The following is a 24,770-nucleotide window of genomic DNA, read 5'->3' on the forward strand; positions in this document are numbered from 1 at the left end:
TTTAGAAGGTGGAGGCTCGTTCAATTTGAAAGTAGATGAGGCAATCCCCTGCAATTGTGTGGAGTCGTATTCAAACCCTAGGAATGCGTGTGCCAGATGATCATGCATCGTTACAATTTACCACAAATTGAGCCGGATCTTGAATGAGGTCGTGTCGTGACTGGGGTCAAATAATCGTACTCACTCTACCTAACTACCTATATCGCAATGATTGTCATTGATCAGACTCATTCACCCGTGCAACTCCAAATCCGGTCTCAAAAGGCCAAGCTGGTTCCCCAAACTGGGATATTGGAAAATAAAAAATGGCACATTTCCGTGTGGAGACCTGGTCGCCAAGACGGAAGAATTTCGCGGAGATGGGGATCTGATTACTTATTTTGAATCTGGTTCATGTCAAGTTCCATCAGGAATGGCTGTGCAAAGCTCAGCTACATGGGGGCCGAGACCACTTGAAGAAATGTGGACTGACATGGTTGTCGGGAACTCTGGATATTCCCTGTACGGACTACGGAGTACGTGGTGTATGTACATACACAGATGATTTCTGAAGAAGAGCGTCCGGCACGACTGCCCAAATGTCATGGAAACTCTCATTTGCCTCGGCCGATCCATGATTGCGGAGGTATCCGGTCCACCCAGGCGAGGCCGTGAAGGATGAGTAGTAGGTTAGTAGGTAGTACGTACTAGGTAGTAATTACTAAGTTACCAACTTACCTGGTAGTAGGTCGTAGTGGTACTACCTCTAAGGAGGTTGGTAGTAAGTACTAAGTACCGATGTGACGATTGTCGGAGTACCACGACTCGGAACTGACTCCTCCTACTCACCCCCAAAATGATTGCTTCATCTCGCATGTCTCAGTGTCCTAATATGCTTCAACCAACATTGACACTAGCACAGGAGCAGAGCGGGAGTCAAAACGAGTCAGTCAGTACTACTACTCACGAGTCACTACTAGTACGCACTACGCACTACGCACACTACTAAGTGCAAGACTACTCAGTTCCGTAGTGCGATCACTTTAATCTGATGAAGAGGATGCCGAGTGGGGCGTGTAGATGGAGTCCAGACGGCCATTTCGACTAGGGTGAAACATCCTCACGCACCTGGATTGTATTCTGTAACCGTCTAACGGCTTTGGGCTGCCACGGAGACCACGAGCGATCGCGACCCGCCGGCCCTTTGACAAGAACGTGAGCATCGAGAAAATGAAAATTGGGCATATCTGTCGGATATAGGGCAAGAGTACTGTAGTCTGAGTCGCTCTCTCCTGTGTCTGGAAGACATCAGTAGTGAACTCGAGGTTAAGGTTCTCGAAGTCGTGTGATGGTAGCCTAGTAAGTACTAAGTACTGCACGCACGTAGTTCGTTTGTACACCCGTCAGGCACTCCACATTTTTGTCACCGATGTTCTGCCGGATTTCTATGGAGTACACTCGGAGATTTTAATCATATACACAACAACACTGCCTTCTTCCACCTCCTGGGCAATTACGTTGAACCTCAGTTTCAATCTTGTTCTAGGCCCGATACAGATTAGTATACAGTCCACACCTACATACCTACAGTGTACATACATAGTACATTACTACATGCGGTCTGACGAACTGAACGTGATCATTGATTGTTCAACTCGCCGGGACACCCACGGATAAACTCATCCGGCTCTTCAAGAACCCCGGGAAGCTCCGTCATCCAAATGGAGAAACTTAACGCTGCCCCTGACGGTACTCCACAACGGGGCTGTCCATCCCACACGTTTCTGGTTTCTGCAAATCCGTCGCCGGCAGTCTCTCGACTCCTTCGTGACCAAGACACCAATCTGACTGGTGGTCAGACGCTGCTAGTGGTGGTGGTGCTTGCTCTTCTTAGCCGGACTCACAACTCATGCACCATACGGCTCACACGCTATTCCAGGGTGGATGAAATGACAGCCCACTTCGGAGCTAAGACATGCACCAAATTGGGAGTGGATTCCGTTGCGGAGACTGCACCTTAAGCCATCTTGCAGCTCCGCCGCTATCTTCATCGATCCACCTTTTTGGGAATCATCGAAACAGCCCTCGATTCTTTCCATCGACTCGCCAAGAGATGGCACTCCAAGGGGAGTCGACAGAGAGAGGGGACAAGTTTTATAAAGATGGACACATCCCGTCCTGTCTGTCTCACTGAGCAGATCTCTTATATCCCAGCTACCTTTCTTTCTTTCTACCCACCTTGAGACCTGGTTGTCATCATGAAGTTTATTGCCTTACTCGCAGCGATTGCTGCTCAGGCTGCCGCCATCAGCGTCTCTGGCGCGGCTGAGGGTTTCGCAAAGGGGGTCACCGGTGGTGGCTCCGCGAGCCCCGTCTATCCCCAGTCCACCTCCGAGCTGGTCTCGTATCTGGGTGACAGTCAGCCCCGTGTCATTGTTCTCACCAAGACTTTCGACTTCCGTGGCACCGAGGGCACTGCCCAGAGCAGTGGATGTTCTCCATGGGGCACCAACCCCAAGTGCCAGATTGCCATTAACCAGAACAACTGGTGCAAGAACTATGAGCCAAACGCCCCGACCGTGTCCTCCATCACCTAGTAAGTGAACTTCTGGAAAAATAAGTCAAAAAATCCAGGGGTTTGATTCACTTACACTCCCATTAGTGATAAGGCTGGTGTTCTCGGTATTACTGTCGCTTCTCACAAGACTATCATCGGTCAAGGCTCCGCCGGTGTGATCAAGGGCAAGGGTCTCCGTATCGTCAGCGGCGCGAACAACATTATCATCCAGTATGCTCTTCCCGTCTTACTACTTCTCTATACGCAAAGGGAACCCATTTTTACTGACTTTTCTCTCTTCCCCCTCCGTGAAGAAACGTCGCTATCACTGACATCAACCCTCAATACGTCTGGGGTGGTGATGCTATCACAATTGACAACAGCGACATGGTCTGGATTGACCATGTCACTACCGCTCGCATTGGTCGGCAGCATATTGTCCTTGGTACTTCGGCTTCCAAGCGTGTGACCATCTCGAATAGCTTTATCGATGGTCGCACTGACTGGTCCGCCACTTGCAATGGCTACCACTACTGGGCCATCTACCTTGACGGAAACAACGACTACGTCACCATGAAGGGCAACTACATCTACCACACTAGCGGCCGCTCCCCTAAGGTTCAGGGCAACACTCTCCTGCACGCTGTGAGTGCAACCTCCCCTCCCCCATTTCGGTTGTTGAACTGGGAAAAAAGTGGTCGTCAATATCCCCGTCTGAACTCAAGCTGACAAGATCAAATTATCCCAGGTCAACAACTACTGGTATGACAACGGCGGTCACGCCTTCGAGATTGGTTCTGGCGGCTATGTCCTTGCCGAGGGCAACGTCTTCCAGAATGTCCCCAACATCAACGACGTGACCATGACCGGCAAGCTGTTCACTTCTCCCTCTACCAGCGCCAACCAGGCCTGCGGCAGCGCTCTTGGTCGTGCGTGCCAGCTGAACGGATACGGAAGCTCTGGCCAGTTCAACTCCGCCGACACCAGCTTCTTCTCCAAGTTCAATGGCCAGAACATTGCCTCTGCCAGTCCCTACACCTCGGTCGTGGCTAGCGTCAACGCCAAGGCCGGTCAGGGTAAGCTTTAAGCTGGGAATTCCTTTTTCCAAGAGCTTTTGGTGGGGATTTGCAGCGGAGACAGGGGCACGATGACTCTGATTTTCACTCGAGTCAACTTCATCCTGCCTTCTCTGCTCTACCGAGCAACGTGAGACACCAGGTTATCAATTCCCTTTTTCTATCAAAGGGCTGGATCTCTCTGTCATCTATTTACCTTACACCTTTCTTTTCGAATGCAGTCATTATTGAATTCGACACTCGTCCTCTTTTAAAATTGTGTCACGTTCAGGAATGATCTCGCAGGCTTTGTAACAGACGCGTCGACTCGTGCTATGCAACATAGATGCAACGTAGTTGAACTTTGATTTCTGTCCACGTGTAATATGTACTTAATTTGAGTAAATCAGTGAAAGCGTCAAACAGACTTGATAGTTCAAACCTCGCGAACAAACGAAGAATAATAACTGTTGCAGCACCGGACTATTCATCGAGTGCCTTCAAGGTGAGATAGGTCATGCCCTCTCGTCAATCAATAGTTTCCTCGTAGGTACCAGCTAGAGACACAGGCAAATGCTACTCGAAATCCGACACCTTCAGCAAACATACCACGTTCATTGATTAAATCCTCGAAAGAATCAAAGACATGGATAATGATCGAGCAGGGAAGATAGTCCACTACTTCTCAGTTCAATCAACAGTAATGAGACCAGGTCCAGCCAGCGTATGATTCGCCACCTGGCTCGCATCTCCAAACGGACCAGCAGACTTTGTCACCGAGGCGATAGTCAGCCCCTTCAAGTCGTGCTCTTCAAACGGAAACAAAACCTTGGCCTCCACGATCTTATCCTTCTTACTCACGACCCACAACGGCTGCACAACAGGGACATTCTGCTGATTGATATAAGTCACCCAGAGCGGGTTCCGAGCTTCATCATCCGGGTCCCTAAACTCGATGCTGATATTCTGACTTCGGGGGCCCGGCATGTCAAGAATCTTCAATGGCTCAAATGTATGTAAGGGGATCTCGTTCAGATCAGGACAAGTCCCCGGCACAACAAAGTCCTGGATCGCGTTGAAGGCGAAATTGAGATTACTGGTCGTCAGGAAGGGAAGTTCACTGGGGATCTTGCCCAACAAGGCACGGAACCAGCCCTGCTGTTCACCTTCCTGGCCGATGACAGAGGCAATTTCTCGCGCCAGGTCAAAGTCGTGTCCGCGCGCGAAGCGCTCGACGACATCTTGCAGGGTACCCAGCACCACGTCGGTGAAGGTTGCGGCGAGCTTGATGGCGGATTCGAGGTTTTGAACGGGGAATTTGTATTTGCACGGCTGGACTTGGGTAGCCTTGAAGTGTTTGAGGGCGTCGTTGGCGCGTAGAGCGTGGAGTTCCTCTTGCTGTTTTGCAGGGCGAGCAATGACTGTCAGTCTCATCGGAGTTCTCATAATACCTCTATTCCGCACTCGATATACATACCGCGACGATAGCCTTCAGCGCCTCCAGCATGCTACTCCGGTCTTCGTCCCTCTTGAAGGTATAGCCGTCGACGTTGTTGGTCACATTGTTGACGAGCTCGCTGAAGAAAGCCACCTCGAACAACTCATTAAAAGCGATCAACTTCAGGTTGACGATCCCTTCATTGCTGATCGCTGTTGGAGCCGGGCTATTGGGCAGAGTCCCCTGGGCGACTTGTTCGATGTGCGCGACCTGAGTTGTATCGGGGGACGGCAAGCCGTCGGGCAGGTGGGATTGAGCCTGAGGGTGTGGCACACCTAGGACTGGCAGAGCCAGAATGGAGGAGAGGATGGCAAGGTCAGAGAAATGCATTTTGAGGTTGCGATGAGGATGAGGACGATGAGGAGATGGGGATGGGCTTTTATTGTTTGGATTCTGACTGGGAGAGGGACAAAGAATTCGGAATCATCCACTGGGCTGAGAATATCACATGAAAGAGTCCAGTTAGCTGGAATGATAGCTACTCAATCAGCAGTGTGTGACTTTTATGTCAAGAATCAGGCTCCAGCTGGCGTACCAACGGGGCTATCGAGACAGGTCATTAATTCAGTTGGTGAAAAGAAAACAAACATCCACATGTGAGACTTCAGCGATCGGATCGCTCTTTCGCGAAGTTTCTATTGTGAAATCAGAATTCAAGGGCTTCCCTCGAGCCCTAATTTTTCGTTTGCCTTCGCTTTCAACGCGCTTGCAGGACCCTGTGAAACCTCCCCCCTCCCAGGACTTGGCTGTGTGCCTACAAGCCCTCTCATGCGCTGGGGGGGGCCGTAATTGCAGGAATCTTTCTCGTTGGACGGATACCATGGACTGCCAATTTGTGGAGATTCCGATCTCACCTAGATCCTGGCGGCGCAGTCCTGTAGACTCTCACGATCGCCTGCATGAGCCAGAAATAGGAAAGTTAAACACACAGCCTGCTCAGGTGGGCGTCATTTCGAACACAGCTTCGACTCGGAAGGGACCCGAAGATCGAACAGCCACCGGCTTGTGAATCTATTCTTGGATCGGGATCGGTGCTGTAATACTATGGACCGAGCATAGTGCATAGTGCAGGAGACTGGAGACGGGAAAAGGTAAGCGCCGTGCATTGATGGCCCTGTTCGAATGAGGCTGAGAGGAGGGGCTTGTTCCAGTTAAGCTTTCGGTCTGGCCCCATAACTCCCGGAACGGTCAGCCCCCTCATTGACAGGTCAGCCAGACGGGAGCCAAGAAGCCCACGTTAGACAATCCGCAGAGATGAAGGGTTCTTCCGCAAGAGGCATTGCCACGGGTGGAGAATGAGTGATCATGTAAGCTCGAGACGACTGAAGGACAACTGCACAGTGAATGAAATACCGTAATGTTTGCTGGTTGAATCAGAAGTCTTTTCCAAAACATCCGATAGGTTGGCTTCGTAACACTCCGAGCAATGAATCAGCAGCTGTTGCACGGAAATGCTTCAATTTAATTGATTTAAATAGAGGGTAGAAACATTGACTTCTTTTTCTTCGCAAACAAAAACACGTCCAAGTGCAAAGCGATCAATAGGCTCGCCGGAACACCAGCCTTCTGGCATCTTCATCCATGTCCTTTTCAACCTCGTCCAAATCAATGTGGGCCACGGCTGCGTCGTCGCCATCAAAAATTTTAGCCAGCTCCTCCAGGGTAGGCCCACGTGTCTCAACGTAGAAGAAGTAGACAAACAAGAGTTCAATGAAGATCCACACCTGCCGGAATCACATTAGTGGGATGACTCACTTGCAAACGAAGTGGCATTCAAATCAACGTACTGTGTAAATCAGGGAAAGATTCCAGTGATGTGGCAGATTTTCCCAAGCAATGGGATTGGTGTAACTTGATCGTGTTAGTAAACATTCGGTATAGACGGCTCGCTTTTACTTACTTGCCGAGGACCAATGAAGCTTGCACCGTCAAGTTCATGATCATAATACCTTTCGCGCGCAGGCGATATGGCAAGATTTCAAGGGAGTAGGCGACCAGCAAGCCCGACCAGGCAATGGCGTAGAAAATGGAGAACAGCCACACAAAGACAACTTGAGGGTAACCAGAAGATTGCACGTCCTGAGTTTTTTCATAGATGGAGGATGTTATCGTCCAGGCCAAGAACATGAGTACCATACCTGTCGTGGAGACGAGGAACAGAGGGCGTCTTCCGATTCGATCGACAAAGAATGCACTGCTGATACTGACGATGAGACTCAGGAGTGTTTGACCGCCATTCAGCTATAGAACTAATTGTCAGCATTGTATGTCCGTATCCATGTAAAATGTATTGACGGGACGTTGTATGAACTGACTGGAATCTTCTTGCTTTGATCGGTGATGCCCATGCTGTTGTAGATCAGACTCGTGTAATTAGTAAACAGGGCATTGCCGCTGTATTGTGAGATGATCCCGAGAGAGACAAGAATGGCCAATCGATAGCGATTCCCGCGGGTCTTCATGAAATCCAGATAACTGCTGTTCTTTTGAATGATCATTTCAAGACGGATGGTCTCCTTGATCTCACGAAACTCGAACTGAACGGTCGAGTTATATTGATTGCCGTTCCCGTGATAGTAGGTGAGAATATCGAGGGCATCATCATATCGTTCTTGAGATACCAACCAACGAGGCGATTCGGGAACCCCTGGATCTCGGTCAGATGTGACATTCTAAAGTGATCAAGTTTGGACCACATACACCAAATGAGAGCCAGCTGAATGACAGCGGGAAAGACTTGAAGGACGGTCAAGCTTCGCCATGACCAGTCACCTTGAATGTACATTGTACCCCAGGCGATCCATGCAACGACTGCTCCAGTCTCAGTAAATGTGTTCGGTAAAGAGCAATATGTAACAACTCACCCAAGGCACCAAGATTCCAAAGCGTGTTGTAGATACTCGTCACCTTTCCGCGGTGCTGGGGATGGCAGATCTCGGTGAGGAGAACGGGCGACGCCATTTGAGCCAAACTGTTTCCGAATCCGAGAAACAGACGACCGGCAACATACACTGTGTATCATTTCAGAAAAAGGATCCAGGTCTCGATGGGTTTGGTGGAGACGAACTTCCGTAGTCTTTGCAGAAAGCGCCAAGCAATCCACCGAGGATCATAAGGACACATCCAATGATGATAGGTAGTTTTCGACCCCAGCGATCCGCCATGAGAGGACTGCATAAATAGAAGCCATTCAGAATTTGTATTGGAGCGCGTGTCAGGCTCCGAGGAATCGAAGGGAACATACACGAAAGGGAAACTAGCCAAACTACCAATTTGATACACTGCGTTCATCAGACCAAGCTGCGAGCCAGAGGGTGTCCCAAAGAATTTTTGCCATGAATCCAAATTTTGTGAGGTATTGAGCATCATTCTGTCATGGAAAGTCAGCCACCTTTTGCAAGCTTTTGTACTCTATCAATCGTGATCAACGCAGCAGGAATTTCTTCCAATCTTACCCATCATATCCCGTCGTTGCCGATGCCACGCACAGCACAGAAGCCCAGAAATACAGTCTTCGAAGACCTGGCTCACGCCACCATGTGACTTTCTCAAGGTGAGGGACTTCGGCTTGGGCATTCTCGACTTCGGACTTGAGAGCCCTGCTTCCAACGCCCAGCGGCATGATGCCAATCGAGTCCGCTATCCAGCCAAAGGTTTCCTGGTGAAGAGGGCGCGGTTTGAGGAAAGATCGGTCTCCAATATCTGAAAAATTGTTCGAAAGATTGTTCCGGTGATGCATTCTCCACAAAGGGCTCTAGTGGAGTTTTTAATATCCTCCCCTGGTCTTGGAAAGCGCAGTTTCAACGGTACACACGGCACTAGGAGGGACCTTCAGTAGGCAAAAATATCACTGGGCTAGATCCATGTGGCGCAGTGGCGCCCCAAGCGATCTTTACCCCAGCTTTTCTGCTGTGGTCCTCACGAATGAGAGAAAGGCAATTAGGTTTCAAAACCGACATGGGTGTCAGGGTACAGCCTATGCGGCGCCGCCAGACTAACATGGTCAGGCTCGTTGCCCTGAACTATCGAAAGGTGCATGGGTGTCCTCGTGGAATTCTGATTTAATTTCCACTTTCCATACCCTGGCATCATGAAATCCCACAAGACCTATTTATTGATGCTCGTGTTGGCTGCTTTGACCTCGACCCGCTCCGGGCCTTGCCGCAGTGGGAGAAGCTCGCCAGAAACATTGGCGTTCGCTTAGGTCAACAGGAAGGCCAATGCCGACGCTCATCCCTGTCACAACATTCCCAATTTACCAAGTCAATCCGCAGCCCGCAGGGACATTGTGATTGACTTTTCTGACTGTTTCAACTAGCCACGGCGCATGAGAGGTGCATGTGCTGGTGCAATATCCGAGACACTCTTGGCAGCAGTCCGGCATTGGGATAGTCATACCCTTGATCTCGTGACCGTCCATTCTCATGATTAAAGACTGGCTGGTCAATCATATGTACTGGTACTGGATGTTTGCAATTTGCGCATTGAGCTAATGCGCATCAATGTGCGAGACGAAATGCCTGAAACCTGTAATCAAGGATCTCTCATCACCTCGATTTAGTATGACGGTACAACCCAAGCCGATCGCACCGTCCGCTGAGCGCAATTCATGCGAGCAGGCACTCCCAGAGTCCCAACCAATCACGTGAGGTACGCCTTTCTTTTGGAACGGAAAGAGGAGTAGACGATTTCCTCGAGTGATCCCCAAAAACGTCCCAACGGAGACACCCCGTTCCCGTTTCGGGCGAGGTGAGACGGTCAGCCATGAAGTCGGACGGGGGCGTCGCTGTGGCCCGCGGCACTTTCAATTGGGGTTGAGGTCTCTGCAGTCACGATGACTCGAAGCTTAATGCAATTTTTGACTTCATTGTGGTCAAAAAGATCAGAAAGGAAGAGATTGATTCAAATGACCAGGATTGTTGTTGGCCAGAAGATTGACTCCATCCAGAACAGACGGTGCCAGACTTCCGTGGCTAAATAAGCGTCCAGCCAACCGCAGGAACAAGACCCGTCAGTGGTGGAGCACGGCCAACTTGTCCGGGGTACATCGTGCGAGCATGCCATGAGCCGAACCCGTGGACCTGTAGCTCAACTGAGTTGGAACCAGACAGGCATCTCGATGGAAGAACTGCGTTGACCGGCTCTGAGATTCTTTGGTTGAGCTCCTGTGAAGGTAGGCTGTAGTCGCTAGAGCTGGAGGTAGTCGTTGCCGTTTGTGCATCGTCAAATTTCAATTTAGCCGGAATTGACGGGCGGGGTCAATACTAGGGAATCATGATCATGCATGCAAACTTTCTGGCCCATGTTGTGCCTGGAAATTCTGGGGGCCTCATGACTGGTCCCTCATCGAGCATCGAGCAACTATCCTGGTCATGGACATAAGAATGGAATCTGTAGTGTGAGTATTCTCTCACACGCCTTCATGCAAGTCATCTGAACTGGAAGCTCCTGGGTGGATGGGAATCTTGAAGGGGGTGATGATGATTGCTGAGTGCTGAGGTTTGAGGAGAGATGGAAAAGTGGTCGTACCTGCCTCTTTGGGTAACTGCATCGAAAGCACGGGATCACGTCTTCGGCATTCACTGAATAGTGCAGTACCCACGGGTACTAGTAAAGTACTAATCAGGTGGCAGCAAGAGGTACTGTAGGTACTAGTAGACTAGTAGTACTTGATTCTGGCCATGACTGCCCTGTCTGGCTGAGGTACCAGGTACCAAATTCAGTCCCTAAAATCTCCGGGTGCCTAGAACCAGGTACCAGCAATTCCCTACTCCCCGTACTGAGTCTACTGAGTCTACTGACTACTGCGACGAAGCAATTGCGTCCCCGCTTCCTTACCCCGGCAACTGGATAATATTCGATTGGGAAGGCACCACTCTGTTTAATTCCACAACTGGATATCAGTCAAGTAGTAGTTGACGATATTTGATTGCTTTTGCATCTTCCAAATTTCTTCTTGACTCGTGAACCCATCGGATAGACCTGCCACTTCTGTATCCATTACAGAACTACGGTATCAACTACGCATTCGTCATAATTCCATTGTCATTATCTCCCCCGCAAATCCTTCAACGATCCCCCGTTTGTGTTTCAAGATGACTGCTAAAGCAGGCCAAGAAAGCCAATATCATCTGTCTCAAACCGAGATTGACCACTTTATGCGACATGGCTACGTCCGCATCCCCAACTGTTTCACACGAGAAAAGGCAGCCGAGTGGACGGCCGACGTCTGGACCCGGCTAGGCTACTCTTCGACCGACAAATCGACCTGGGCTGCTGAGCGGATTCATATGCCTGAACATAAATGGGAACCAGTGCAGACCTTCGCCCCCAAAGCCTGGGCCGCCATTTGCGAACTGCTTGGCGGCGAGGATCGTGTGGCGGTAGATTCGGCCGTCTGGAACGACGCCTTCATTGTCAACTTGGGCACCCCCGAGTCCGAGGGTAATTGGACACCGGCAGCCGAGCTGGATAATTGGCACGTTGACGGCGACTTTTTCATTCATTTCCTCGATTCGCCTGAGCAGGGATTACTGGTCATCCCCCTGTTTAGTGACATCCAGGAACACGCTGGTGGAACAATGGTTTGCTCGGACGCGATTGGAAAAGTGGCCCAGCATTTGGTAAGCCTCATTTCATCCGAACAGACCGTGATCATCCCTGTCTTTGTACTGAATTGATCTGGGGACATTGTTTAGTACAGACATTCAGAGGGAGTTTCTCCATACATGGTGCCTCGAGGCCAACCAGATGATCAAACCGGTGCCTTCTATGACACTGTTCTCGAGCAGTGCCATGAATTCCATGAGATGACCGGCAAAATCGGGGATGTGGTGCTTCTTCATCCACTCATGCTTCACTCCGCTTCGGTCAATAGTCTGAGAATTCCCCGAATTATCACGAACCCTCCAGTCTCACTCAAACAGCCTTTCAATTTCGACCGTCCCGACCCTAGCCAGTATAGTATCGTCGAAAAGAAGACCCTCCACGAGCTCGGAAAGCCCCGACTGCAAGGTTGGAAGATTCGAGGTGGAAGGGCTGGGGTTGTTCCTGCACGACTCCAAGCACAAGAGCAAATGAAGCAGAAAGAACTAGAACGACTTAAGACAATCGCTGGAGCAAAAAATTGACCAGCTCCAGCAGCACCGGGGCCTCCCAAGGTTCTCATCAGTACGAAGGTTTCGCCAGGCAGCTCGCATGTGGGACCATTTCAATCTCAATTGGGCGTAAGGATGACAATGCTCTTCGGCGATGTCAGCGCCTGTGGCATACACCACGATGATTGCTCACTACACATACCCCTGATGTTTTTGGTTCTGTACGGTCATGGAGACATTCGTTTCTTTATCATAGCCACACTTTTATCGACTATTAGAACACGAGTATGAGGCCAATGAGACTTTTCCGAGCATAAGCTATGATTACGGAATCACAACCGTGCTCCCCATGCAAAGACAGTTGAAAAACCGCCCAATGCACTCACGCCAGTCATTACCATCCATACGACTTGTAGTGACTTTGATGAGGCATCATGCATGGCCGTCCGCTCTCCATGGGACATCTTTACCTGATTCATCAGAACCAAGTATCCCTGAGCAGTATTAACCAAGTCCTTCCCAAGTCCAAGGTGTTCAAGCTGACGCTCATGCATGTTCAAGAATATCACTCCTCCAATGGGTATGGCCATTGCCATACCCCATGCGCGCATAAAGTTCGAGACTGCAACCGGCCTCCTAGCAAATGATTTACTTCCGGACCCTGCCATGCTGTGCGCTTTGGTACTATAGCTTGCTAAAAGAAGCCCGTGACCGAGACCCGCAGTCAGGAGCAGAAAGACAAGTCCAATGATGGGTGTCTTCCTTCCGAGAAGGATTGAACAGCTAGATGCAAGAAGATTCAGCGTCCATCCACCAGAGGTGACGTATCGGGTATACTGCGGCTTGTTTGCAAAGGCAACTCCCACGACGGCGGCTGGGGTAAGTGCGAAGCCGGTAAGTGCTAACAGCGACAAGCCAGCATGCGTTGTGGAAAAATCCTTTGTCAACATTAAGAAGAATGCATAATGCTGCATTTGAGCGAATAGCTGGTTTCAGGTCAGTCTTCATGTTCATAAACCGGTACAAAAAAGAGGCCTGGACTTACCACGAAGCCATGGCAGAAGCAGCCAATGTAAGTCATTGTTGTTGTTGTGGATCTGAATACTTTTGATCCAAAATGCGGACGAAGAGCCCATGTTGACTCGTACAAGATCAGGGCAATCATGGTCGAAAGCCCGACAGCGATAGGCATTATTGTTTGCCATTCTGTCCATTTGTACAGGACACCTCCCCAGGCGAGACCGATCAGAAGACTAGTTGGACCCAGTATAGCCATTGTCGCGCCGGACCAATCCAAGATGCGAAGCGTTCGAAGCGGAATGTTTCTCGAGATGCGCAAGTCCACGGAAACCGGGATCAACAGTAAGCCTAGTCCGCAGAAGACAAAGTTGAAATAGCACGCCCATGTCCACGTGCCTTTATCAGTGAAGATTCCCCCGACTGCAGGGCCCAACACTATCCCGATAAATCGCGTCAACTGGATATAGCACGAATAACGGGAATGGATCGACTTGGGCGTTGTGTCTTGCATGATCACAAAGCAAAGTGCTGTTGCACCGCCGCCGCCTATTCCTTGTATCGAGCGGCCAATGATCAGCGCGGTCAAGCTTGTTGAACCGGCGCAGATTCCCGATCCGATCGTGCTCAAGATACCTGCCACGATCCATAGCGGGCCATGGGTGAAGACGTCGCATGCCATGGTGAAGAACAATTGGCTGGCGGTACTGGCGATGAGGTAGCTGGTGCTCACCCAGAGAGTGGTAACAATAGGCTCGTTGAGTGCATTGGCTAGTCGCTTGAAGGCGTTGAAGTCAGCTTTCATTTCCTGTGAAAAAAAAAAAAAAACTTAAGAGACCGTACTCACAGGAACTATAGGTATCATCACTGTGGCATCAAAAGTATCCATCATCGCGAAAACGAGGATATTGACAAACACCAACCAGTCTCGGAGGTCTGGGTGCCATTGCTGTTGTTCATCTGATCGAGGGCCTTCAAAGAGCTGTAATTGACTCTCTTGAGCCTTTTCATGTACGTCTGGACTGATGGTACTGAGAATACCAATGTTCGTTTTGCGTTCACGACCAAAGGCATCTTCTGAATCAATCTCATTTTGGCCCATTTATATTGATCACTGAAAGTATCTCAGTATTTGACTTTGAGGGCACAACCTAGCAGTGCTGATTAAAAAGTCAGGTTTTGGTCGCGCATCTGAGGAAAGTTCTTGAGTCGTGGACTAGAATCACGCCTTACGTGAGCCCCGGCTTGGAATGAAATTCTCATGGTTATATGCGCCCGGAATAATTCTCTCCATATTTGTCTGTTTTGGCTCAAATCCCGTGTTTATTCTCCGCATATTCCACGCCATACAGGGATGTATAAAGAAGAGGGTTTGGTGCTGTCAAGGGGCTGTCGTCAATCCGAGCGACGGGCAAGGGGCTCGTCTCTTTTCCGATGTGGTAGACGCGCATTCCACTGATCCGTTGAAGGTACGCCCTAGAGATGAGCCTCGAATTCCTCATACCAGAATTAGGGTTTATGCTATGCTGCACGCCATCGAAGTATACAACACAAAGAAATGTCGTACTCATAAGCACAGGATGCCCCGCAAAACACGTGCGAAGGTCTGATCACGGCATACAGGGAATTCTGACCTCACGCACCAGTTTCTCAGTATCCTGAAGTGAATCACCACCACCTTGCAAAGGCTCAACATGGTCTTCACAGAAGTCTCCGGCGTGGTCTGGAATGCGTGGACGCAAAAGGTTGCAGCCGCAAATGGAACCCGCCAAGATCTTCAACATGACGACTCCCGCCATCTTCAGCTGAACAACCGCAAGCTGAAGCCCAACGAGCATCCCACAAGTCGTATCCGATAGCATTATTTGTGGTCAATCCATGACCAGTCTCAGTTGCTCGACTGTCATCTTCCATTGCATATTGACGTTCACACGCTCTACTCGACCAGAGGAATGCAAGGAGCCCTTTCATCAACCCTCGGATTTGAGTTTGAGCATTTAATCTGGAGAAAGGAGATCAGGTCGCTCGAACAGTATCGCGGATGGGAGACCCAAGGAAGCTTGTTCACAAAGGTTAATATAGTCAAGAAATTCGCATGATTTTGTGTTCACTAGTTTAATGGGTAGGTACTCGCTCGACTCCCTGGATATGCTGTTGTATAGTCTGCATGATATGCAGAGCTGGAAGAGGAGGCCAAATATGATGACTGTAGCTAGCTCCAAATCAAGGCTGCGAATAGTTACTGGATCTTGGCTCTGAGCGCAGGAGATTGTAGTTGCGCAGTAATAGGACTGGTAGTCTCGCTCTAATTTCGAGGCTATGTGCTTGAGCTGTCCAAACTCCAAGGAGCCCATGAGGAGAGATCTGACTTGCGCACGGACTCATGCTCGAGGCTCAAACCTGCACTCCGTCTTCTAGAACATCTATATATACCAGCAGTCAGAAGCGGACATCCGTCGGGCAACGTTCAACAATCACTTGGAATTGAGGCCGTGGGCCTCACATGGTAGTTCCGGGGGCACTGTAGGACCCTTGTCAATCAACAGACTGTCTTTTCGGGTCCTATTTTCTGACACTCCCAATGGCCACTCATCCGTCTCTGCAGTTTAGATCTCGTGAAGGCGTGATTATGCACAAAGGCACTAAGGAAAGCGCGTAGTATGTACCTACCCTATTCAGCAAGCGGCTCCATTCACAAACGTGGGACCCTCCAATGTGAATCCACAGTTTCCACGCCAAGCCCGTTGGCGACTGCAACGAGTCCGCCGAGAGATTCCCCTAAGCCAGTGGAATACACATAACTGGAAGGTCGCCTTTTGGCATGTGGTGCGCGTTGGCCCCCAATGTGTTAGCGCTCAGAACCTCTTTTTTTAAGTCGGTCTGCATATGACGGCATGGATCGTTGGTTCGGGAGCCGCATGCGAGGCTAGGGTCGCAAGGTTCAACCAGGATTGATGACCAGACATCAACGCATGGAAGTGAGGCCAAAAGACCCCGCTCACACACACAGTGTCGCTCTGAAAAATAAGTTTATCATTGCGTTGATCTGTGGAGAAGGACAGGGCATGCCCACAGTCCACACTCATTCATCACAGGAGCTGAGGAGACGAGTTGTTAGATCAAGGTTTCGGGCCAGCGCTCAGTATCATGAATGCCGACCGACGTCTCCCCGACTGGATGGATCATTGTTTGTGCATAAGCACTGAATCTGCAACTTGCCAGAAGACAGAGAGTCTGATCGAATACGATTCCGAAAGTTGAAAGTCAGGGCCCTACTGCTCATAGGGCCAGATGTAACGCTTCTCCAATTCTGCACGAGTTGCAAGCTCCACTTCCATGCACCAGTCAGGTCGAGTGCATCGTTCATTCTGGGCTACGATGGGAGGTCTCCTCCGGTCAATGTGGGGGCCAGATCAAACCGCGGCAGTTCCAGCTTCACTCGAAAAAGGGAGAATCAATCTGAAGGAATATCGTCGCGGGGATGAGGGAGAAGATCTCCGCAAAGAAGGATTAATCGTTAACCTGTGAATCTTTGTCAACCTTTGTTCGAGCCAAACTAAGTCAGATCTGCAATTTCTCAGGAAGCTCACGATTTCTTCATCAGAGGGTACATATGCAGACGGAGAGGCGAACACGCCGGAAGGCGATCAAGACATGTCTCGAGTGCAATCGACGAAAGCAAAAGGCACGTGAGCAGAGTGACGGATGCCCGTGATCCGGAGTCGGAACCGTGACCACTGACTCAGCACAGTGCAATCGTCAGAAACCGTGCAATAATTGCACGAGTCGTGGTGTAGAGCACCTTTGTCTGTACTCCGATGCGACCTCACAGTTGGCCCGAGGGAGAGGTGGCGGCAGCCAACACACCCCTCGGAGTCGAAGCTCGGTGCGAGATCATGGCGAGGACAACGTCCCGTCATCTAATGAATCAGACTCGGCCGATCTAGCCAAGAGGATAGATGTCCAAGCACAAGGGCTGGAAAGTTCTCAGGTCTTGTTGGGGTCTTTGTAAGTATTTCAATGCTGCCCGCCCTCCCCTCTACCGATCATACTCATGGTGACTGAACGAGCGCAGAAGCGACATCTCTCACCTGAGAGACTCGCCGCAAACACAAAGGCTATGGCCCGAGAGAGCCATCACCGATTTCTTGGTCGGCATGTTTCTAAACGAGGTCAACCGGACTTATGAAAGTGTGATTGACCCATCATTCCAATCCAAATACAATGCATGGTGTGAAATTCGAGAGTCGCGGAGTGATGATCTAAGACGGTCTGCGCTGGGGGATGACGCGGATGTTGACTTCGGGATTCTTGTGCTCCGCGTGTGTCTTCTCAGTATTCAAAGCCTGCCAGATGCAAATTACCCTACCACTGGGATCCTCAGCACGCATCTGAACCAAGTCGAGAATTGGTTTTGCGCGCTCGCCGCGGAGCTCGAAGCCTTGCGACCACCAGAGGAGCCACCCTCCATTGTCGCAGTCCAACACCGACTCTGTCATGTTTCTTATCTGGTTGACTACGCCAAGATTAGTGCGAGTTGGTCCACTTTGAACAAAGCCATACAAGACGCCCGAGCCATAGGGTTGCACCTGCGAGACCCAGGAATTACTTTGAGCGACTTTGAGATGGAACTTCGTCGTCAAGCCTTCTGGAACCTTTACATATGGGATCGGTATGTCATGGTGAAGGATCCTTCCCAACGCTATCCGTAATGGGCGTCCCAAGGAAGCTGACACGGCTCAATTGTCAGATATATGTGCGTCTATTTCAATTTTTGGCCTCTCATCCCCGAAGGGTACTTTGATGTCGAGATTCCGCGTGATCTTCTCCAGCCCTTGGCGGGAACCCCGGGCGCCATCACTGTCTACACGGACCGAATCTATCACATCAAGATCGCTCGCTATATCACCGCGTTTACGAGTCCACCTTCCTGGCACAGTGACCGTTACAATGCGTCAACGGTAGCGGACTTTGCCCAGCAATTCCAAGCGTTAGTCATTGATCCGTTACATCCAACCTACGCTCTCGAAACCCCTGATCTTCGATGGGACGCAATCGAGCCTGCGATTCCTCGGAAGCGAGAATTTCTCTATCTGGCCCTTCGCCACGCCCAAGCGTCCCTATATCGAGCATTTGCCGACGCTTTCAATTGTCTGCATATGGCAACGAAAACGCCGCCGAAGCACGTACCGAGTATGCTCGCTTTTAGGCACCGACGGACCTATATGGATACGCTCTGCAAGACCGTTACCTGCTTATCACAGCTCTACTCGTCGACCACGGATGCGAGCAGTGCTGCGGAGAGTCTATTCCTGCTACCCGCGTGGCTGATGGACGCTTTGGCATGTCTCGGGGTCTGTCTGCTGTCCATCCAGGCGGAACAGAGACAGCTCGCCCGTCAGGGCGTGCGGATCCATGTCGACCATGATTTGAGATTGGATCTGGTCACCTTTCTGAACACTTTCGACATTCTTCGTCTGGAATCCTCGTCATCCGTATTTTTGAAAAGGGGGCTTGAAGCACTTGAAGGACTGTACCAGATCATCTATCATTCGCCCTGTCGCGAGTTGCTACTGAAGAGCAACGACGAGAGTGAAACGGCCACGCTTGGAGCGTTTAGCGTCCGGCAAAGTCAAGGGACTGAGATGGAACTTGAGCGTGCTTTGATGTCTCTGCCCGTTCCACTCCCGGATCCCAACCCGCCGACAGAGGAAGTAGTGCGTCTGCCGGAGTGGTTGCCTCGATTTTTGGAAAAGCCTGATCGGTCTTGGATTTTCCGCGACAAGTCATTCTATGGCGATTTATTATCTTGAACGAGAGTCGTCATAAGTGAAGTGTCTCATCGCCCTGATCGTAACTACAGGCGGGGGGTTACAATTCCAAGTTGCCGACAGGGCTGACATGTTCATACTTGTGCATGAATAGAGCGAGCTTGAGCATCATGATGATGAGTATTTACCTGGTCCATCATATAATGAAAACTTTGATCGGGTGGAGGAAATTGTCGTGAACGTCACACAAGAGTACTTGGACTCACTTTGAGAGAAGCGGCATGAGTATCACAAAGCTTGCTGTTATCATTGCAGACACAATGCCATTGTGTTCTCGACGGTCCGGTCAACCTATGCACCAGAAGAACGCCACGCTCGAGTCCATCCATGAATGAGAGTGATATCAACTCTGAATCACGGCTCCAGAGTTGGTCCTACCACGGGCCAAAGTACCACGACAACTCTTGGAAGACCGGATTTCCCTCGCCGCGCTAATATAAGTGGCCGATCACCGAGTGGACATTGCAGTCTCATAGGGCCAGTGTGCAATCGTGCATGTGGTGGATGCCTAGGCAACGACAACCGAGTTCTGCTGCCAAGAGAGGGGCATGATTGATCTGGTTCTATGCCGCTAAGCCTTTTGACGATGCCGGGCGAGCTCACCTAAACCTGCTTTGGCTTTTCGGTCCTTTGCGCGGGAGCTTAAGCGGGCCTTGTCGGCCGCCGGACATTGGCCCGCACGGTTGACTGTCACGCTAAGTTTGACACGATATTCCAACTTGCTTGGAAAAAGTCAACCGATATCAAGGAGATATGACTATTTCTCGCGCAGGCCGCATTGCGTCATTTGATGTTTTGCTTGCAAATCACTTATAGTTTAGAGACTGTATAACTTGATGGTCTCGAGAGGTCGATAGTAGATAACCTAGTTCCTAGAGAATAGAACTACGAGAGAGAGACTCTGCAGTTCCAACTGGCACCGCCTTCTAGTACTTATGTTTGGCCTGACGCATGCCACTTCTATTCAAGGTGGTCGAAAAAGGCCCGGCCAGGTACAACTAAGAAAAGAGGTACAGGAAGAAAAAAAAAAACGACAATTCGGAGACATGCAGTATGATGACTATGCACTCTAGTCTGCCCTGCGGGTGACATGAAGTTGGCCGTCGGGAACCACTTGCTGTATGTACAATGTACGATAGTATAGTACCTAATCCTGTCAGAAGACTTCAACTCAAGATCAAGGCAAGTCACTGCAACACTTGGAGCCCGCTTCCAGTCCCAAAACAAGCTTCTGACGTCGTACTCATTCTCCTCTCCCGGGCTCCCAAGGCTCCCAAAGCTCCTCCAGCCGCCCGTCCTCTTCGTTTTGGGCGATCCACCCTCCTTTTCACGACGTCACTCGGGCCGAAACGGGAGTTCAAACGGTGCCAAGAGACGAAGCCTGCGCCTGCAGTACCTTATGCATGCTGCATACTACGAGTGAACGGACATGACTCGAAAACAAAAAACCATTAGTCAATCTGTAGTAGCGTGATCACAGCAGGGAATACTAGAGTAGTAGTAGACGAGGAGAAAGATAGCCGAGTCTACAACAAATCCCCAAGCTGCACATCCTTTACTCTTTCGGGCTTCTGGCCGTCATCCATTTCGGTAATTTTTCAGATGTCGGACACGGAACCCTTAAGCAAGCTGGTACTCCCTCTTCCTGCATTGGGTCGCGGCTCTCTTGACTTGCACAATTTGACAGAACTTCTTGATCACTGACTCAAGCGCGCACTTATTACTGAAGTCTGCGACTGGTTGTTCTTCCCTTGAATTTTTCTCATCTTGTCGGCGCGCTTGTTAGGGGACATATTCCCCCCCCCCCCCCCCCCCCCCCAGGGCTTTCCACCCCGTAAAATCCGAGCCCCCGAGCCCACTCGCTCTCCAGCTTTCTTCACCCTCATTAACCCCCCACCCCCTCAATCCCTATGGCATTCCTGGAAGCAGACAGATTTCTCGTCTCGTGGCTCGCATTGTAACCCCCTCTCCTGCACGTCTCCATCGCAACGGCCTCCGGTTCCGACCGGTGATCGTGGATGATGCGCCCGGGGCTGGGTCATTCGGGCGCGTTCCCTCTGCTGGCGCTCTTGGGGTTTCTATTGTTGACGCTGATCCCCTCGTTGTCTGGCTTGTCTAACGTCAAGCTGGTGGACTGGACTTATTTCACAGGTGGAGCATCCCGTACGTCTTATTCCAACCCCTCTCTCTGTCCATCTTGCTCTTTCTTGGCCTTCGGTCCGAAGATTTTTCTCGCGTCCGAGACTAACGGGTCATCTTGCCGATAGACCTTCCCCTGATTCAAGACGGCGTTGCCGCATTTCCGCCGGACACCACTTCCGCGCAGTCGCCAAGATCGTGGATCTTGTCCAATCGGTCTCGTTCGCGCGCAAATGCAAAAAACCTCTCGGCACATGCTTCAAGGGCTCCAGAAGCGCCGGGGGAACCTGGCGACAGCAGTCCAGATGGCAATGACAGTCGCCGTCTAGACTCGGGTCACAAATCGGCCTCACCTTTGCCGCTCATGAGACGCGCGCGCGCATTACGAACATACCTCTTGAAACAACTGGATGATTATCAGCTGTTCACCTCGTGTGTTCATCACAATCACTCCACGATATCCACGCTCACGTCGCCTTCCCTCATGTCTATGAACGCCACCCCTCCTCCCACCTTGATCAACGACGATTCACGAAGCCTTCCTACCGCTGAAGAAGATAATCACATTCGCGACAAGCCCACCAAGCCCGACGAAGAAAAGAAAGAAAAGGAAGAAAAGACTGCGACTGAAAGCCGACTCTCGTCATGGTGCAGCAAATGGCAGCAGGCCTGCCAAAAGGCGCAAGACATGTGGCCCTCTTCTCCCACCTACCATGCTTCGACGCCCCAGTTGTCAGCATCACTGAACCCAGAGCTGGCGGTGCATCAGCCGCCCAGCAAGATACAAAAGCAATTGGACGGGGGTGTGTTCTCTCCAGGAGAAGCGTCCCCTGTGAATAGTGGTCTCGAGCCGAGCTTGAAGACGCACGAATTTTCTTCAACAACAAATAATCAGACGACAGACGCTGCCGGTTCGACAGCTGAGCTGCGGGGCAGCTGTATGGCTGTGGTAATTGGACTGGTGGCCGGTATAATGTGGTTTTAATCTTTCTTATTTTTTGCTTCTTTCCTTCTTCTCCCACAGGGCGGAGAATGGGCGCACCCGCCGTCTTGAACTTGGGATGTAGGTAGGATACTGCGCTGTGACATTCCTCCGCTGTGGAGATATGCGCGAGGGAGACGTCAGGGTCACGCATTCCGATATCCCAGATCTATCTCGGATTGGCTTGTTTGTACGCGGCCAAGCTTTTGGCTCGAAGATGCAAGATCTCTTGGCATGTTAGCAACTGGACCGGTTATGTTTCGAATATGGGTCCCTTCAGGACCGTTTGGATTGGAACCTGGTATGGATGGCTCTGGCTTAGCATCCAGTGGATTATAATAATGACATTGCTCTCTAATTGACTCTGTGAGTGATTTGGATTTGTTGATTCAGCAACTACTATCACACCGCTCGAAGGGCCTGCCCTGCATAAAGGTAAATGGTAAACGTACTCGGGTCAGTGCACGTTGCAGTGGATTCGATAAGTACGGGATGTCTACCTAACCTTCGCGAGTCACATGAGAACAAGACTTCAAATACTTTCGGAACCAATCCTTGGTTGAACTCGCGTCTTCCATTACTCATCTGCATGATGTCCGCCACTCCAGGGAAATCTACCCAGTGCCTCGACTTGAATTCTTGATTGCATGTACCATATATTGATGCGATAGATTGTCGACGGCCTTTGGCCAAGATTCAACACGGCTTCTCCCCTGCCTTAACAATCTCCAATTGTACCACGCCAGCTGGAGGGTGGTCGATCGTGGCCCATGTCACCGTCCGCCCAGTGGTATCAAAGGTACACTGCCCGAATTTCTGTTCGGCTCCGAAGTCGACGGCCGACCCAACTGGGCCACTTTCACTGCTCGCCTCGCCTTCTTCACCAAAAGCCCCGGATGATAAACAACCATAACCCCCATCGACAAGGCCATCAAAAACGCATCAAACACATAGATATACACCTCCTTGGTATTGATATCCGCCGTGCGATTCGCGCCAAACTGGATCGTCCGCACCAAGTTCCGGATCGCCAACGCCGCACAAGCAACATACAACGACCACATGTATCTCTTCCACGATAAATCCGGATTCGCGCCCAAAACAGCCGTGGGCTGACGCTGCAGCCGCCGGTGAAAGCTCACGGCAACAGCCACGAAGATGATGAATACGAGCAGGGAGAAGATCAGACCGGCCAGCACGACTTTCTTTCCGATGTTCATGATGTTGGCGTCCCCCGTGACCTGGACACCGGCACCGCCGAGCTGGGTGCAGAAACAGATGACGTCGTTGAGGACGAAGACGAGGGTCATACGTTTGGGACGCATGCTGGAGAGATGTTCGGCGTCAAAGGCGCGGATGATCCGGCCGAGGACAATGTAGATTGTTGCGGCAATGAGCGGGGGTGCGCAGAGGATGAGCATTTCTTGGAGAGCCCAGGATCTGATATCCGTGCGGTCATGATGGGACCATGCGCGGCCGTAGTAGCCGAATGATTCGCCTGTTTTTATTCCGGTTAGCAGGCGCGACAATGGATATGGAACGGGTATACAATGCTCGAGTCTGGTTCGGAACCGGTACATGGCAGATCCGACGTAGGTGGACGTACATATCCCCCCTATCACCAGAGGCAAAAAGTATGCCGCGCGATATGGAAACATCAGAACAAAATGCATCACCGTCACAATGCCAAAGATTGCTAGGAATGCATATCCAGCCGACGCGGAGGGCGTGTATGGATAGAATTCGACCCAAGGATGTCCGCCATTTGTGCCGTTGTGAAAGACGATATCCATCTTTGTAGCCGAGACGTGCTGTACCACCGCGCTTTTGAAATGGGAGAGTATGACACCAGAGGATGATGAAGAGAGCGACTTACCCATCTCCGACCCAGCGGCCTAACGTAGTTATGTAGGATGTCCCATCAAGCTCATGTTCACGCTGTTGAATGCTTCGCAGTGAGCATTACCCAATTAGGCAGCTTTCACATACGGATACGTGTGGGTCTGATCGCGCCCACGGGACTCAAGTGGGTTTCGAATGCATCAGATTCACGGATACCGTTCTGGAATTAACCTCGAGAGTCCACCCTCGTGCATCACAATCAATGTCCCTGATCCTGGATGGGTCTCATATGAAAAGATCTTCGCGTGGCTGGCAGTTCCTAAAATATGATCCAGGCTACAAGATATTGGAAACTTGTTGCCTTTGAATCATAGTCAAGCATGGCCATGTCCAGTATGCCCCCTTCCTCCATTCTTGTCTTGACTCTTTACCATCTCCGCTCGAGAACCACTGTCGGGGTCCGAGCGGGTATTAGGTGATAATGTGCATTGCATCATTGTGGCCGTAGACCACCGATGGCTGGATAGACCCTTGTGTTGGGCTCGTTGGGTCTCATTTCGATTCCTATGGATAGCTGGGTACTTTCAAACTGGGGATGAAACCTATCGCCAATGTCTTATCGAGGAGTGATGCCTGGAGAAAGGTTCAGATCTATTTTTACAAAAAGGGTTCGCCTATTGCAACTTGCCACCGGCAATTTGCCAATGTGTACGTGCTCCTTGTCCATTACTGACATCTCATAGTGTCTTTCGGTAGAAGGTGAATGGAGCCAG

At 50.6% G+C, this 24,770-nt stretch overlaps 8 protein-coding genes across 8 annotated transcripts; 4 read left to right on the forward strand and 4 right to left on the reverse strand.

The window, feature by feature from the left end:
- Positions 1–2,237: 2,237 nt before the first annotated feature.
- N7539_004098 (polysaccharide lyase family 1 protein) lies at positions 2,238–3,623 on the forward strand (the record flags this gene model as incomplete). Its single annotated transcript, XM_056933700.1, has 4 exons — positions 2,238–2,575; positions 2,642–2,767; positions 2,851–3,181; positions 3,285–3,623. The coding sequence occupies 4 exons, from the start codon at positions 2,238–2,240 to the stop codon at positions 3,621–3,623; spliced, it is 1,134 nt and encodes a 377-aa protein (XP_056791241.1).
- Positions 3,624–4,281: 658 nt separating this feature from the next.
- N7539_004099 (putative sexual development protein (LsdA)) lies at positions 4,282–5,419 on the reverse strand (the record flags this gene model as incomplete). The annotated part of the gene is made up of 2 exons (XM_056933701.1): positions 4,282–4,989; positions 5,069–5,419. The coding sequence occupies 2 exons, from the start codon at positions 5,417–5,419 to the stop codon at positions 4,282–4,284; spliced, it is 1,059 nt and encodes a 352-aa protein (XP_056791242.1).
- Positions 5,420–6,627: 1,208 nt separating this feature from the next.
- N7539_004100 (putative MFS hexose transporter) lies at positions 6,628–8,828 on the reverse strand (the record flags this gene model as incomplete). The annotated part of the gene is made up of 9 exons (XM_056933702.1): positions 6,628–6,813; positions 6,877–6,940; positions 6,990–7,330; positions 7,405–7,736; positions 7,790–7,900; positions 7,954–8,100; positions 8,157–8,260; positions 8,334–8,459; positions 8,545–8,828. 9 exons carry the CDS (start codon positions 8,826–8,828, stop codon positions 6,628–6,630), a joined length of 1,695 nt encoding a protein of 564 aa, XP_056791243.1.
- Positions 8,829–11,184: 2,356 nt separating this feature from the next.
- Positions 11,185–12,219, forward strand: N7539_004101 (uncharacterized protein; the record flags this gene model as incomplete). Its single annotated transcript, XM_056933703.1, has 2 exons — positions 11,185–11,712; positions 11,788–12,219. 2 exons carry the CDS (start codon positions 11,185–11,187, stop codon positions 12,217–12,219), a joined length of 960 nt encoding a protein of 319 aa, XP_056791244.1.
- A 299-nt stretch (positions 12,220–12,518) lies between these two features.
- Positions 12,519–14,305, reverse strand: N7539_004102 (uncharacterized protein; the record flags this gene model as incomplete). Its single annotated transcript, XM_056933704.1, has 3 exons — positions 12,519–13,172; positions 13,232–14,011; positions 14,051–14,305. The coding sequence occupies 3 exons, from the start codon at positions 14,303–14,305 to the stop codon at positions 12,519–12,521; spliced, it is 1,689 nt and encodes a 562-aa protein (XP_056791245.1).
- A 3,055-nt stretch (positions 14,306–17,360) lies between these two features.
- Positions 17,361–19,016, forward strand: N7539_004103 (fungal specific transcription factor domain-containing protein; the record flags this gene model as incomplete). The annotated part of the gene is made up of 2 exons (XM_056933705.1): positions 17,361–17,875; positions 17,954–19,016. The coding sequence occupies 2 exons, from the start codon at positions 17,361–17,363 to the stop codon at positions 19,014–19,016; spliced, it is 1,578 nt and encodes a 525-aa protein (XP_056791246.1).
- A 2,039-nt stretch (positions 19,017–21,055) lies between these two features.
- Positions 21,056–22,158, forward strand: N7539_004104 (uncharacterized protein; the record flags this gene model as incomplete). Its single annotated transcript, XM_056933706.1, has 2 exons — positions 21,056–21,197; positions 21,302–22,158. The coding sequence occupies 2 exons, from the start codon at positions 21,056–21,058 to the stop codon at positions 22,156–22,158; spliced, it is 999 nt and encodes a 332-aa protein (XP_056791247.1).
- Positions 22,159–22,928: 770 nt separating this feature from the next.
- On the reverse strand, positions 22,929–23,948 carry N7539_004105 (RTA1 domain-containing protein; the record flags this gene model as incomplete). Its single annotated transcript, XM_056933707.1, has 1 exon — positions 22,929–23,948. The coding sequence occupies one exon, from the start codon at positions 23,946–23,948 to the stop codon at positions 22,929–22,931; it is 1,020 nt and encodes a 339-aa protein (XP_056791248.1).
- Positions 23,949–24,770: the final 822 nt, after the last annotated feature.

Source organism: Penicillium diatomitis, assembly GCF_028827545.1.
Source record: "Penicillium diatomitis strain IBT 30728 chromosome Unknown utg000004l_segment0_segment0, whole genome shotgun sequence".
NCBI classification, from domain to species: Eukaryota; Fungi; Ascomycota; class Eurotiomycetes; order Eurotiales; family Aspergillaceae; genus Penicillium; species Penicillium diatomitis.